General features: G+C 38.9%; 2 protein-coding genes across 4 annotated transcripts in view; one reads left to right on the plus strand and one right to left on the minus strand.

Annotated features, from left to right (window-relative positions):
• Positions 1 to 565: 565 nt before the first annotated feature.
• ERI2 (ERI1 exoribonuclease family member 2) lies at positions 566 to 13944 on the minus strand (the record flags this gene model as incomplete). The annotated part of the gene is made up of 9 exons (XM_079718323.1): positions 13907 to 13944; positions 11631 to 11698; positions 11461 to 11544; positions 10795 to 10922; positions 9738 to 9894; positions 8260 to 8360; positions 7710 to 7791; positions 2113 to 2201; positions 566 to 1897 (listed from the first exon to the last, which is right to left on the minus strand). The coding sequence occupies exons 1-9, from the start codon at positions 13927 to 13929 to the stop codon at positions 566 to 568; spliced, it is 2064 nt and encodes a 687-aa protein (XP_079574449.1). The 5' UTR covers positions 13930 to 13944.
• Positions 13945 to 14460: 516 nt separating this feature from the next.
• REXO5 (RNA exonuclease 5) overlaps positions 14461 to 16489 on the plus strand; it is a gene marked incomplete at both ends in the record, with an annotated part of 42332 nt that continues 40303 nt past the window's right edge. For all 3 annotated transcript variants that reach the window (XM_079718320.1, XM_079718321.1, XM_079718322.1), the window contains one exon: positions 14461 to 14601. In XM_079718320.1, coding sequence (XP_079574446.1) covers positions 14461 to 14601 — 141 coding nt within the window. The remainder of the gene's footprint in view (positions 14602 to 16489) is intronic.

Consider the following 16489-nt stretch of genomic DNA (forward strand, 5'->3'; position numbering starts at 1 on the left):
TTATTCAAACAATTAAAAATAGTTTAAAATTTGTTTCAAGGTCTAACTGTAAAAGAAGGATATGATATGTTGCACACCTGAAACCAATATAATATCACATCGCAATTATAATTCAATAAAAAGAAACAAGGATATCATATACTAGTATTGCTGCTTATTATATTTAATCTAATAAATACAGTTTACCAAGTATTTCATTTGTGGCTCTTCAAAAAAGTATGATAAATTTGGCATGGGTTAATATGTGAAATATAAATAAAATAGTGTAAGACATTATCAGAATACTCATTATGTGTGGGAATTCAAGGGGCAATAAGGATTCATACATGAACAGAAGACAAATTAGATAAATGGTGAATGAAATTAGAAGCCTGTGAAATTTTTTTCTATTTTCAGTGTGTGTGTGTGTGTGTGTGTGTGTGAGAATGTGTTGAATAGCCCCAGTGTAGCTTACAGAGCTCAGATACACTATGTCCTCACAACTTGTAGCCCTATACAAATTTTTTTCTCTTTACTGCAGTAAAAGTCACATTGAGGTAAAAACATAGTTTACATGTAAAAAAAGTCAACTCCTCATTGAAGGTCTGAGTCTCAATGAATTTTTAGTAGAAAAATCTACATTTCTGTTACAAATACGGCTTGTTTTTGGAGAGTTAAAAGTGAGTCCCCCTGGGGAATGAGACAGAACTATGCTGTTGGCTGTCTCCTTTTGAAGTGTTTGTTCCCATTTGAAATAACCACAACATTTTCTCTTTTCTTGGTACTTCCCAATAGGACAACAATAGAAGACTTTTCCATGGTTCGGTCCATTATTAGAAGCAACAAGTCTCTTAGATCTTCGGCCACACTTGCATAAAGGAGGTGTTATTTTCCCACCCTTCCAAGGATCTTGTACATTAACTGTAGAAGTTAAGACAGAAGGGAGAACCTTCCTGGAAGAACTTCCCCCTGGGGAGCCATTAGATGATGTAGGCTTTTCTTCATGAATAGTGAAGGTCTGTTTTTTTGCTGGTGGGAAAGGTAGGGGACTGGATGGATTCCTCTTAGCAGCACCTAAATGAAGAGGATGTTTCCCCAAAACTAAAGGATGAGACATATTGGCATTAACACTGTTGAAGCGACTTGATTTACATTCAGGTAACTTAAAGTCAAAAGCATCTGAACCTGGATCTTTGGCTTCTTTTATATTATAAATAGTAGTATGTGGACTCTTATATACAATAGACTTAGAGGTATCAGATTTTTGAGGAGTTTCTTCTGTGCCTCCAAAGTTTTCTTGACTTAACATTTCAGATCTTTCTAAAACCATTAATCTTTCTCCAGAATTAAATGAAGTGTCTAAGTTTGAGTCACTAATGGGAGGCATACAATATATATTCTGCTCAAGTTGAGATGATGGCAGTAAAGCTACATCCTCCCAATCAGCCAACATTGGTAAACTGTCAAGAGCAGAACTCATTTCCATATCAGAAACATTATTAACAGATGAAATGGTAGTTGAAACAAGTATCAATTCTGAACCAACTGTTGAAGACTCAGAATTGGTATTAAATGCAAGATGTTGGTTTTGCTTCTGCATAGGTGTATTCAAACTGGAAGACTGTAACTGCCCCAGAGAGGTCCACGACTTAGTATTAAAAACAGATAAACAGCTTTTGACATTCTGACAGCCTGCTTTTACATTGTCCTTTAGTTGTAAATGATCTTGCTGTACCTTTATAGGAAAATTCACACCAACTGACTTCATTTGCACTTTCTTGTAGGATTTTATTGTATTTTTAGGCTCCCTACCATATATGCTGGGATCATGAATGCTACTGTTGCAGGCTGTTATTTCTTCAACTTGATCCATATTCAAATTTCTGGTGAAAATGTTAGGATTCCTCTTAGTGGGAACCTATGATTTCACAGACAAATCCAACAGCTTTAGACATTCTGCATTCATAATTTCTTTAGTACACATTGTATGACAAAAAAGAAAAATGTCATCATTGATTGATTTATAAATGATTGATTTATAAATGTCATCATACATGACATCTACATTTCAACTTGCCTATGATTACTTCTGGAGTTTGAAATAACAGAATAAAGAGGTAAGACACCACTAACCTTGTTCAAGGACCTTGTAATTTTCATTAAGCAACCATCCCTGATCATTTTCCAAGCAAGAAGGGCAGTATTCCTAGAATCATCCAACCCTGAGGAAAGAGATATCAAACATTGAATTTAGTGGTACCAGTGTAAAGAAATATAGCAAAAAATACCACCACTTAAGCAGAAATTGGAACATACTGTTGGTTTTCTGATCATCTATTAATTTTAATCATGAAAAATGGTCTTGTAGAAAGCTGTGGCAGCCTTACCAATGAAAGATTTCCCACATTTACAGAGGAGGAGGTGAAATTTTGTTAGTTCGAAAATATATGACCGAGTCCTGCACACACTGTCCTGGGAGTGCACGGAGAGTGGCTGCCCATAGGAGACCTACAAGCAGATGCCAGGCCCAGCCCCTTTTGTCCCAGGAGTGTGCGGATAGCCCTCACCCCTAGGAAATCCACAAGAAGCCACCAAACCTGCCCCTGCTGTCCCGGGAATGCGTAGAGACCACCTGCCCATATAAGACCTGAGAGCAGGCACCAAGCCCTGCCACCACTGTCTTGGGAGTGTGTGAATAGCAGTCACCCATAGGAGACCCACGAGCAGGTATTCATCACTGGTACTGGCCTGTAATTTTCTTTTTTTGTGGTATCTTTGTCTGGTTTTGGTATCAGGGTGATGGTGGCCTCACAGAATGAGTTTGGGAGTTTTCCTTCCTCTGCAATTTTTTGGAACAGTTTCAGAAAGACAGGTGTTAGCTCTTCTCTAAATGTTTGATAGAATTTACCTGTGAAGCCATCTAGTCCTGGACTTTTGTTTGTTGGGAGTTTTTAAATCACAGTTTCAATTTCATTACTTGTGATTGGTCTGTTCATATTTTCTATTTCTTCCTGGTTCAGTCTTGGGAAGTTGTACCTTCCTAAGAATTTGGCCATTTCTTACAGGTTGTCCATTTTATCAGCATACAGTTGCTAGTCTCTTATGATCCTTTGTATTTCTGTGGTGTCAGTTGTAAGTTCTCCTTTTTCATTTCTAATTTTATTGATTTGAGTCCTCTCCCTTTTTTTCTTGATGAATCTGGCTAAACGTTTATCAATTTTGTCTATCTTCTCAGAGAACTAGCTTTTAGTTTCACTGATCTTTGCTATTGTTTTCTTCGTCTCTATTTCACTTATTTCTGCTCTGATCTTTACAATTTCTTTCCTTCTACTAAGTTTAGGTTTTGTTTGTTCTTCTTTCTCTAGTTGCTTTAGGTTCCTGAGGTAAGATTGTATTGCTATAAACTTCCCTCTTAGAACTGCTTTTGCTGCATTCTATAGGTTTTGTATCGTTGTGCTTTTGTTTTCATTTGTCTCTAGTATCATTCTTTAACACCATACACAAAAATAAACTCAAAATAGATTAAAGACCTAAATGTGAGACTGGACACTATCAAACTGTTAGAGGAAAACATAGGCAGAACACTCTTTGACATAAATCGCAGCAATATCTTTTTTGATCTGTCTCCCAGAATGATGGAAATAAAAACAAAAATAAACAAAGGGGACCTAATTAAACTCAAAAGCTTTTTCACAGCAAAGGAAACCATAAACGAAATGAAAAGACAACCCACAGATTAGGAGAAAATATTTGCCAACGATGTGACTGAGAAGGGATTAGTCTCCAAAATTTACAAACAGCTCATGTGGCTTAATATCAGCAAAACAAACAACCCAATCAAAAAAGGGGCAGAAGACCTAAATAGACATTTCCCCAAAGAAAACATACAGATGGCTAAGAGGCACATGAAAAGATGTTCAACATCGCTAATTAAGAGAGAAATGCAAATCAAAACTACGATGAGATATCACCTCACACCAGTTAGAATGGCTATCATCAAAAAATCCACAAACAATAAATGCTGGAGAGGGTGTGGAGAGAAGGAAACCCTCCTACACTGTTGGTGGGAATGTAAATTGGTGCAGCCACTGTGGAAAACAGTATGGAGGTTCCTTAAAAACCTAAAAATAGAGCTACCATATGATCGTGAAATCCCACTCCTGGCAGGTATATGGAGAAAAACATGGTCTGAAAGGATACATGCACCCCAATGTTCAGTGTTGTTTCCAAAACATGGAAGCAACCTAAATGTCCATCAACAAAAGAATGGATAAAGAAAATGTGGTACATATATACAATGGAATATTACTCAGCCATTAAAAAGAATGAAATAATGCCATTTGCAGCAACATAGATGGACCTAGAGATTGTCATACTGAGTGAAGTAAGTCAGACAAAGATGATTATCAAATATCACTTATATGTGGAATCTAAAAAAAATGATACTAAATGAACTTATTTACAAAACAGAAACAGACTCACAGACTTAGAGAACAAACATGATTGGCAGGGGTGAGTGGGGAGAGGGATAGTTAGGGAGTTTGGAATTGGCATGTACACACTGCTACATTTAAAAAGGATAACCAAAAAGGACCTACTGCATAGCACAGGGAACTCCGCTCAATATTATGTAACAACCTAAATGGGAAAAGGATATGAAAGAGAATAGACACATGTATATGTATAACTGAATCACTTTGCTATACACCTGAAACTAACACAACATTGTTAATCAACTATACTCCAATATAAAATAAAAAGTTTAAAAAAATAACCCTATAGGATCATCTCAATAGATGCGGAAAAAGCTTTTGACAAAATTCAACATCCATTATAATAAAAGCTCTGCAGAAAGTGGGAATAGAGGGAAATTACCTCAACATAATAAAGGCCATATATGACAAACTCACAGCTAACATCATTCTCAATGGTGAAAAGCTGAAAGCATTCCCTCTAAGATCAGGAACAAGACAAGGCTGTCCACTCTCACCACTTCTATTCAACATAGTTTTGGAAGTCCTAGCCACAGCAATCAGAGAAGAAAAAGAAATAAAAGGAATCCAAATTGGAAAAGAAGAAGTAAAACTGACACTGTTTGCAGATGATGTGATATTATGCATAGAAAATTCTAAAGATGCTACCAGAAAACTACTAGAGCTCATCGATGAATTTGGTTAAGATGCAGGATACAAAATTAATGCACAGAAATCTCTTGCATTCCTATACACTAACAACGAAAGATCAGAAAGAGAAATTAAGGAAACAATACCATTTACCATTGCATCAAAAAGAACAAAATACCTAGGAATAAAGCTACCCAAGGTGACAAAAGACCTGTACTCAGAAAACTATAAGATACTGATGAAAGAAATCAAAGACGACACAAACAGATGGAAAGATATACTGTGTTTTTGGATTGGAAGAATCAATATTGTCAAAATGACTATATTACCTAAAGCAAGCTACAGTTTCAATGCAATCCCTACCAAATTATCAATGGCATTTTTCACAGAATTAGAACAAAAATTTTAATTTGTATGGAAACACAAAAGACCCTGAATAGCCAAAGCAATCTTGAGAAAGAAAAAGGGAGCTGGAGGAATCAAGCTCCCTGACTTCAGACTATACTACAAAGCTACAGTAATCAAAACAGTATTACACTGGCACCAAAGCAGATATATAGATCAATGGAACAGGATAGAAAGCCCAGAAATAAATTCACGCATCTATGGTCAATTAATCTATGACAAAGGAGGCAAAAATATACAATGGAGAAAAGACAGTCTGTTCAATAAGTGGTGCTGGGAAAACTGGACAGCTACATGTAAAAGAATGAAACTAGAACATTCTCTAACACCGTATACAAAAATAAACTCAAGGGCTTCCCTGGTGGCGCAGTGGTTGAGAGTCCGCCTGCCGATACAGGGGACACGGGTTCGTGCCCCAGTCTGGGAAGATCCCACATGCCGCGGAGCGGCTGGGCCTGTGAGCCATGGCCGCTGAGCCTCCGTGTCCGGAGCCTGTGCTCCATAACGGGAGAGGCCACAGCAGTGAGAGGCCCGTGTACCGCAAAAAAACAAAAAAACAAAAAAACAAAAAAAAACTCAAAATGGATCAAAGATCTAAATGCAAGGCTGGATACTATAAAACAGAGGAAAACCTAGGCAGAACACTCTTTGACATAAATTGCAGCAATATTTTTTTTGATCTGCCTCCTAATGAAAATAAAAACAAAAATAAACAATTGGGACCTAATTAAACTCAAAAGCTTTTGCACAGCAAAGGAAACCATAAACAAAACAAAAAGACAACCCACAGAATTGGAGAAAATATTTGCAAACAAAGCGACCTACAAGGGATTAATCTCCAAAATACACGAACAGCTCAAGCAGCTCTATGTCAAAAAACCCCCAAACAACCCAAATGAAATAGGCAGAAGACCAAAATAGACATTTCTCCAAGGAAGACATACAGATGGCCAAAAAGCACATGAAAAAATGTTCAACATCACTAATTATCAGAGAAATGCAAGTCAAAACTACAGTGAGGTATCATCTCACACCGGTAAGAATGGCCATCATCAAACAGTCTACAAACAATAAATGCTGGAGAAGGTGTGGAGAAGAGGGAACCCTCCTACACTGTTGGTGGCAATGTAAATTGGTAAAACCACTATGGAGAACAGTATGGAGGTTCCTTAAAAAACTAAAAATAGAACTACCATATGATCCAGCAATCCTACTCCTGGGCATATATCCAGAGAAAACCATAATCTGAAAAGATACATGCACCTCAATGTTCAGTGCAGCACTGTTTACAATAGCCAAGACATGGAAGCAACCTAAATGTCCATCAACAGAGGAATATATAAAGAAGACGTGGTACATATATACAGTGGAACATTACTCAGTCATAAAAAAGAATGAAATAATACCATTTGAAACAACATGGATGGACCTAGAGATTATCATACTAAGTGAAGTATGTCAGACAGAAAAATACAAAATATCATATGATACTGGTCATATGTGGAATCTAATTTTTTTAAAAAGATACAAATGAACTTATTTACAAAATAGAAACAGACTTACAGATATCGAAAAAACCTTACAGTTACCAAAGGGGAAACGTTGCGGGGAGGTACAAATCAGGAGCTTGGGATGAACATACACACACTACTATATATAAGACAGATAACCAACAAGGACCCACTGTATACCACAGGGAACTCTACTCAATATTCTGTGATAACCTATATGAGAAAAGTATCTAAAAAAGAATGAATATATGTATATGTATATATGAATCACTTTGCTGTATACCTGAAACTAACACACCATTGTAAATCAACTATATTCCAATAAAATTAAAATTAAAAATATATATATGACCAACATTCTGTAGGGACCATGTTTTATGAGTAATCTAATAGTCTTGCTCAGTTTTTTTCCTAGTCCACTGTATTATTTGGGCATTTGTTTATAATCTCCATTTGATTTGGCTAATTCTTTTCAGCAAGTAGAAAGCCACTACATGACAGTCTTTATCTTACAATAGTTTAAGAAAGTGGTAATTTGAAAATCTTGGAGACAATTTGAATTGTATAGATTAGGGCTTTTTTCAGGCTGAACGATATTCCTTGTTAATGACATCATCAAAAAATGAGGTTCAAATGAAAGACTGTATAAAAATAGAATGACTTACATAATAAAATTTTAAATTATACTAACCGAAATGTTCTCGTCCCAAGAATTCTATTCCCACTTCCTGCAGGGCACCACTTAGTCCTTTTGGTTTTCTCCTATAGAAAATCTAGTCAAATAAAAGACAGTATGTCTTAAAAAATGATTACTATTTGAAAGGCTATGTATTTTTTTAAGTTTTTTTTAAAAATATTTATTTATTTGGCTGCGCAGGGTCTTAGTTGTGGGATCTTTGTTGCAGCACGTGGGATCTTTAGTTGTGGCATGTGGGATCTAGCTCCCTGACCAGGGATTGAACCTGGGCCCCCTGCATTGGGAGTGTGGAGTCTTAACCACTGGACCACCAGGGAGGTCCCTTAGGGACTAGGTATTAACCATTTACTTCTCATAATTTTTATTCTATTAGATTTGGAATGTGCTTATTTTTGTGTTGTTCTATATACTTTAAGAAAAGTATTTATGTGAATGTTTCAAAACAAAATATTTTGTTTGTAGAAACTCATACCCATGTGTGGGATAAAGTTTAATCATTTTTCAATAGAAAGAAAGTGAACATGCCCCCATCTTTGACCCTTACCTTGTAAGTTACTCTGAGATCAATCCAAGAATTAAGGAACACAGGTTTTAACAACTGTTTTCTTTTACACTCATACTCCAGGCAAACCCCCAAGTCCCAGTCTGCATTAAGTATATTAAAATAGAACAAAGTCAATGATGCCAGCAGTTTTTACTTACGCTATCATTTACAAATAAAATGGTGAAAGATGACATAAAACAGAATAGCAGGACTTAGAATAATATATGAAAGCATATAATAGTATACTATATTTTAAATATATACTACATATGGTATATATAACATACTATATAATATATAAAAGAAGAGTAAGATTTAATTGTCCTGGTAATATCTAACAATTATTCATAACTTACTATTAAGAAATTAGGTTGGTAACTAAGTTTCAAAACGATTTCTTAAAAACCCACTAAAACACAGATACTTCAGAAAGAAGAGTAAGGTGTCACATTACAAGGCCTAGATGGAAAAGATGATCTGCTTTCAACATTCTAGAAAATATTAATGTAATTGAGAAACCAAACATCTTATAGGAACCCTTTTGGGCTATACCCCACAGGCCTGCAAGCCCTGTACTTGCCCAACCTCAAGACAGAATAAAGAACCTGAATCAGTGACACAGACATCAAGGATTTACTGAACAGGGGGATCATACATGTCTGAAGCAAGGTCTTGGAGCGACACTCCACCACGTGAAGCAGATGGCAGCAGTCTTCTGCTAAGCGTTACCAGTCACAGGGGGAACTGACATCAGGTTGGCTCATGAGTTCCCAGGGAAACCAGCTGAGGAGCAAGCCCTTATGCCCCTTTGATAAGCTATCATGGTGGAGATATTCTGATCTAAAGATTAGAACAATCACTAGCTGGGGCCAGGGGCAAGTATGTATTAAGAGGGGAGGTCAGTCATGTGAGTAGGGTGTAAGTAAAGCAGGGACTGGTCAATCAGGGGATGTACAGAGAACAAGAGAACAGCCATCTTGAGTGGCCTGATCATACAGACCCAAGACTATCAGTGCTATGCTATCAATGGCACAGCACTGCTATCAATGACTATTAACGGGAATGCTCTAACATGGGCATAGAAAAGGTCTACTTTAAATGGCCCATTTTTTCCTTGATGTCTACATTAGAAGTGTGAAAGTATAAAAGCAAAGGTTATGAGTTGAATAAGGCTCTTTTTTTTTCAAAGCTGTAGAAAATAGCATGCTAAGAGTTTTCACCAGTCTTTGCCTGGATTCAGGAGAACAGACAGAGAGGAGCAGTCTAGAAAGACTCTTTAAAGTTAGGGCTTAAATTTTTAAGGCATTTAAAAAATTTTAAATATGAATAAATTTACTTTTCTTGGTTAACATCTGCTAGACACTTAGATTTCTTTTCATGGCCCAGGAAGCTAACAAGTATAATTCCTACCAGAGATAAAGAATTACACAGTGGCAACACTACTCATTTATGATTGATAGATACAATTTTTTTTTTACCTGACCAAGTAACAAATGCACATAATTTTACTTCAGAAGTAGAAATATCTGAAACCCTAGTAGCAAAAATAATTTTCTTCTGTTGCTGAATCTTCTGAATCCATTTACAGAACTGAGATAAGCAAATCTTCAGAGGGACTCCTTCATCAACTTGAGCCTGAATAGAGTCATAAAATCTGAATTCAACAACTGAATTCCATAATTATTGAGCACATAAGTAGGCAGTGTGGGGGGGATATACAACAAAGAAGAAGAAATTCTAACTGGCAAAGAGTTCATCTAGTGAAAAGATGTTAAAACACATGGGAGAGAAATAATATAATGGTTAGAATTCGGCAAGGTAAGAAAAATTCAGTTGATCAATCTAAATCACACAGAAATACAATAAATATATCTCGATCGACAGAAATTTGATGTCACTTAATTTCCATAAAATATGGAAACTGATATACATCTTTATAACGCTATTCTTTCTTTCTTTTTTTTTTTTTTTTGGCCACACCACGTGGGATCTTAGTTCCCTGACCAGGGATCGAACCTGTGCCCTCGAAGTACAGAGTCTTAACCACTGGACCGCCAGTACAGTGTCTTAACCATGGGGAAGTCCAATTCTTTCTAATTTTTAAAGATTCCAATGGGCTTCTGGAGGGGACATTATTTCTCCTAACAGTGAATAAATCTAATTCCAAATGGCATATAGCTTTTATTTTCTTTTTGAAACTGATTTCTGAATTTTTTTTTTTTTTTTTTTTTTTTTTTTTTTTTTTTTTTGTGGTACGCGGGCCTCTCACTGTTGTGGCCTCTCCCGTTGCGGAGCACAGGCTCCGGATGCGCAGGCTCAGCAGCCATGGCTCACGGGCCCAGCCGCTCCGCGGCATATGGGATCCTCCCAGACCGGGGCACGAACCCGTATCCCCTGCATCGGCAGGCGGACTCTCAACCACTGCGCCACCAGGGAGGCCCCTGATTTCTGAATTTTAATATCTGCATCTTGCCTGCTTTTTTTTCGTTGGGGTGGGAGGATGAGAAGAGAAGTGAGGAAAAGAGAAGGGCATACCTGCTTTATGCCTGTTAGTTCCATGCAAAATTCAGAAAGAATTGGATGTTCCTGAGGCTGAACATAAGCATGGAACTCAGATTCAATCTCTCCAGTTGATGTGTTTAGCAATATAGCTGGAAATTCAACTACATGAAAGAATCATCAATTGACACTTGAATATACAGTTGTTAAATTAATGCTGCAATCACTCTAAATTAAATATATATTACCATCATATAGCATTCATTATTAAACAATCATTGTTTTAGTAAAAGCATATTAAAATGACCAAAGCAGTGTAATGTAATGGTTAAAGTTATGACAAACAATAAGTCAAACTATTAAAGTTACAGGTATATCTACTTAAAACTCTTGAATATATTTCCATAATTAAATATGAAGACCATATGAAAATTGAAGCACACTTCTTTTTGCAAAGGCATTATGTTTTTTTCAGTTTCTATGCAATTGAGATTTTGTATATAATCCTAAAACAATTATTTTATATGATGACACATTTAGGTATTAGGTTTTTGGGTTTTTTTGTCAAGTCAGATTTTATAGTAAATTACCAATTCATAGATCATTTTGTTTTCTTTAACTGTTAACTGTTTTATATCTATAAACTTTAAAGTAACTTATCTAGTGTTACCTTTGGCCATTTGCAGTCAAGTTCAGACTTACTTATTTCCTGGCTACGGTGGCGTTTCCCATCATTCCAACAAGTCGACTCAAAATCAATGACAATTAAGTAGTCAAACAACTGCTCTGCAAAAGATCAGAGTGTCCTTATGTTTTACCAGTGTTAAAAATGCAAGGCTACAGAAAATAAAGAAATGAAGCACACTACTTACTAGATTTGCTTCTTCCTAGATTTCCATTTGCCGGTGCAATTGACTTTCTCCTAATTAATCCAAGCTGCCTAAAAATGTAAAACAATCCAGGTATGCTCAACAAACTCATTCATACTCCTGCTTGTATAAGCTAACAAACTGGTTCTTTGCACTCTTTTGACTTTAGTAATCTTTCTACCTGCATGGGCCTCAAAGTGCATATCTGCAAACTTAGACCAATTCTTTGTGCTCCCCTTATTTTACAGTAATACTGAGGAACTCAAGTGATTTTAAAGATGCATTGAAAAGCTAAGTTATTTTTGCTTTTGCATTTTTCAAGCCCTTGCTATGTGTACAGCACAGCTGAGAGGAGACAGGGCAGGTCCAGTCTTCTAGGAGCTTAAAATATCTGGGTAAAGAAACTAGGTATCCATAGCAAACTATTGAAAGGTAATATATGATACAGGATCCTTAAGGGCAACATGCTAAGTCCACAGAAAGGGAAGAGCTTGTTACCTGGAAACTGTGCTCCCCTCTTGGTGGCTGTCAAGCCAAAAGACACAACCAAGGCAAAGAGTGGAGAACGGGGTCTTCCCTGGTGGCTCAGTGGTTAAGAATCCGCCTGCCAATGCAGGGGGCACAGGTTCGAACCCTGCTCCGGGAAGATCCCACATGCCGCGGAGCAACTAAGCCCGTGCGCCACAACTACTGAGCCTGTGCTCTAGAGCCGGTGAGCCACAACTACTGAGCCCATGTGCCACAACTACTGAAGCCCACACGCCTAGAGCCTCTGCCCCGCAACAAAGGCAAGCCACAGCAATGAGAAGCCCGCACACCGCAATGAAGAGTAGCAATCACTCTCTGAAACTAGAGAAAGCCCTCGTGCATCAACAAAGACCCAACGCAGCCAAAAATAAACAATAAAATAAAATAAATTAATTTTTAAAAAAAGAGCAGGAGACGGAAGGATTTATTACTTGCAGCAAGTAAGTAGAACAGCGGGGATCCTTTCCAAAGCAGTGTTTCTCCCAACTGCAAAACTGGGGAAGTTTTCAGCTAAGGGTACATGCATATTCATGAAAGATTCCAAGCTTTAGCTGATACAAGTCAAGAGGGTCAAAAAGGTGGTTGAGCGCCTCAGGCTAATCTTTACCACTGAAACAGAACTAGGAGTCTTTTTTTTTGGCCGCACCACGTGTCTTGCAGGATCTTAGTTACTCAAATAGGGATCGAACCCGTGCCCACTGCAGTGGAAGCGTGAAGCCCTAACCGCTGGACCACCAGGGAATTCCCAGAACCAGCGGTCTTTACAACTAATATATTATCTTTGCCACTGTTGCTTCTCTTGCCTAACAGTCGTTTGTTTCTGCATTCTTTTGTTCCTTTAAGATCATTACTTACTGAGACCTCTTCAAGGACAAGCATTGTGTCCAGGCTTAGATTACAAAATGGCTTCGGCCAAAAATAGCTTCTCTTATGTTAAGAAAGCCATGCCTGGTTCTCTTTCTCCAGGAAACCCCTACCCTAACTGCTTACATGCTTACTGAGGTCCTAAGTGCCCTGAGACAAAACTACTGTGCTAAGTAGAGTTTAACTAGGTAGACACCTCCTGTTCTAGTTTTTTGTTTGACCTGTGATGGGGAGTTGAGAATAATGGGTAACACCTACTGACTGCTCACTACATAGTAGGCACTGAACTAAGATGGTGATCTCCTTTCATCCTCAACAATTGTACAAAGTAGTCACTTTTGCTACCAATATTTAATGGATGAGAAAACGAACACAGCAATTTGCCAGAAAACACATATTTAGTCTGTGAACCAAAGATCATCCAACTGTGAAACCCATGCTATTCACTAATGCATTATACTGCTTCTATTAATCACAAACGTGAACAGCGTGTCCAAGAATCAAGAAAAAGGCCACAATGATTCACATTGTGAATTAAACGGATCACGAGTAAGTGGTGGGGTGAACGGCTTGATGAGTGCGGTCGGGCCTCCCTGCGACCTCCGAACGGCCCTCCAGGGTCGTTCTTAATAGTTTCCCGAGGCCTGGTATAGGCAGACTGCGGCTCAAGGGCACAGAGTCGAGAGCCTTGGTCCTTCCACGCTCGCGCAGAGGGCTGCCTGAGGCTCGAGACTGAGGTCCAGGCAGAGACCTTTCAGCCTGGGCTGGCCAGTACAGGTTGGGACGCCCGAGCTGCAGAGGACGGAGGCTGACAATGCGGACTCTGACGCGGAGGCCAGCGCCGGACCAGGACCGACCCCCGCGCCGCCCGAAGCCCCCTAGCGTACCGTGCAAGCTTCTTGGTCGCCATTCCCGACGCTCCTTTCTCTTCACAGCCCAACTGCCGGAAGTCGCTGTACTCCCACTTCCGGCCCTTTCAAACGCCTCGCGCCGCTGAGGAGGCAGCTACACAGTCGGCTCCGCCCGAGGCTGAGGCAGCAGCGGTGCTTGTCGGTGCTGTCCGCCCTGCTTCTCTTCGGCGTCTTCGGGGAATCTGGGGCGTGGGGAGTGGTTTTGGCAGGGAAGCAGCTAGACAGCGACCCCTTTCCCTCTCTTCCAACAGGCGGAGGCGCGTTTGCGGTTGGGGAAGCGTATCGAATCCGGCCTCCGGCGTCAACTGTAAAGCCGTTTGGCTTGGTGCGGCGTGGTTTTCTGCGCTGCGTTAACGGGGAAGACCGTTGGCACCCTCCCTTTCCGCGGCGGGCGGGGAGCGCTTCGTAAACTGAATTAGGCAGAGGATCTGAGGAGGGTTGTAGGCTGTCGAAGCCCTTGCGCTCCCCACTCAGGAGACATCTGGGCGTCGTGGTTTTCTCATCTCTAACCGATCTTTCTCCACAGGCTCATGGAGCCAGAGAAGGAAAGGACCGGGAGGACCCCCAAGAAGGGCAGGAAGAGGAGACGGGTCCCGAATAAGCTGGTCGGGGCGTCTGAGGTGTTGAGAGACCGTTGGGATCTTGAGGAGAGGCAGCAGCCCGAGACCAAGGTGAGCAACGGGGTATCCCGAATGGGCGGCCCGAGGCAGTTTGGAGCTCCCAAATGATAATACAATACCACATACCTTAGGGCTGATATTGGCGGTTTAAAACAGGTATTGTGCCTGGCACACGAGAAGAATGTTCGTTCAACAGATACTTATTGAAGTCTTCTGTATGCCAGGAATTGCTCTAGCTTCTGGAAGTATCCCAGTGCATAAAAGCACAAAATCCCCTGCACTCGTGCAGTTTACATTCCCATAGGGGAATAAGATTGATGATCATCTCTGTCATTTATTGAGAGCTAAATAATGCCTTTCATCCCTTTAGTCATCAGATTTCTATTGTCTTCCTAGGCACTTGAGGTACATCAGTGAATAAACAGATCACTACTACCTTTCTAGTGGAGAGAGAAAGAAGATAAACAATAGATAATGATAAATCAGTTATATAGAAGGGTATTAGTGCTATGGAAACGCTTTTTAAATGGGATTCCTTTTTCTTTTTTTTTTTTTTTGGCCTATCCGATTGACAAAGCAATTTTTTAAAGGTTAACGTGGTAGAAAGTCGAAGGAAGTTGACAATCTCATCACTTTATTTTGAAACAAACTTACAGAAAATTTGCAAGGACAGTATCAAAAACTACCCCCCAGCCAACATTTGAAAGTACTGTAGTTGCTAACAGAATGCCTCCCCCCACCCATATTTTAGTGTTTACGTATTTCCTACAAACAATCTACATAACTAAAATGCAACCATCAAAATCAGGAAATAACATGGATATATTGCTACCATCTAATACTCAGACCCCATTCAAGTTTCTCCGGTTGTTCTAAAAATGTCCTTTGTAGCAATAAGATCAAGTCTAGAATCACGTGTTACAGTTAGTTGTCTTGTCTCCTTCAATCCAAACAACTGTTCAGTCTTTTCTTTGACATTTGTGACATTACTACCTTGGAAGAATCCTGGACCAGTTATTTTGTAGAAGTTAGGTTTGTTTGTTTCCTCATTAATTAGATTCAGATTATACATCTTTGGCAGGAATATCACAGAAGTGATATTCTGTTCTCTTGTATTTTATCAGGTTGTACACAAGTTTGATTTGTCCCATTACTGGTGATGTTAACCTTGATAACTTGATTAAGAACGTGTGTGCTAAACTTCTCTAAAGTTACTCTTTTTCTCTGTTATTTTGTGGGGAGATGCTTCCTCATTAAACTTGCAGTTTATTCTTTTTTTTATTAGTATGAATTTGTGGATATCTATTTTATTCATTGAGTTATAATCCATTACTGTATTTATTTTGCTGCTCAAAATATCCCAGATTTGGCCATTAAGCTAGCTTCTGTGTCCCTTTAACATGCTTGAGCATTTCCTTATTTTTCTGGCACAAAAAGATGTTCCAGACTCTTCTGTCCTTTCCCTGCCCCAGCCCTGGAATCGGTCACTTCTTCCAGGAGACTTAGTTCTTTTTAGTGGAGAGTGACATTTAGAAATCAAGGTCTGGGTGCTAGATGTGTTTATTGCTATTGGTATGTCACTACTCCCAAAAAGAGAGCTAGGAAATATGTGTGTATATGTTTATACACACACGTATGTTTACATTTAAATATTTTTCTGTATACATATTGAAAAACTATGAATTCATATCAATATCTCTACTTCCAATCCAATTCCACAGGGTTCATTCTAGTTTTCTCCCTTTTCATATTTATAACTTCCTTATATAACAGTGAGAAACCTGACTCCCATTATCTTCAATATATTTGATCAGTCCCCCATTGCTGCCATTGCCCCATACCCTTACACCTTCCTTACCCTGCTTGGGCCCTTGTCATTCTGCATCTTATACCAGGTCACTCTCCAATCTGAATGCCTTCATTGCTGCTGTGACAAGCT

Source organism: Hyperoodon ampullatus, assembly GCF_949752795.1.
Source record: "Hyperoodon ampullatus genome assembly, chromosome: 14".
Classification (NCBI taxonomy): Eukaryota; Metazoa; Chordata; class Mammalia; order Artiodactyla; family Ziphiidae; genus Hyperoodon; species Hyperoodon ampullatus.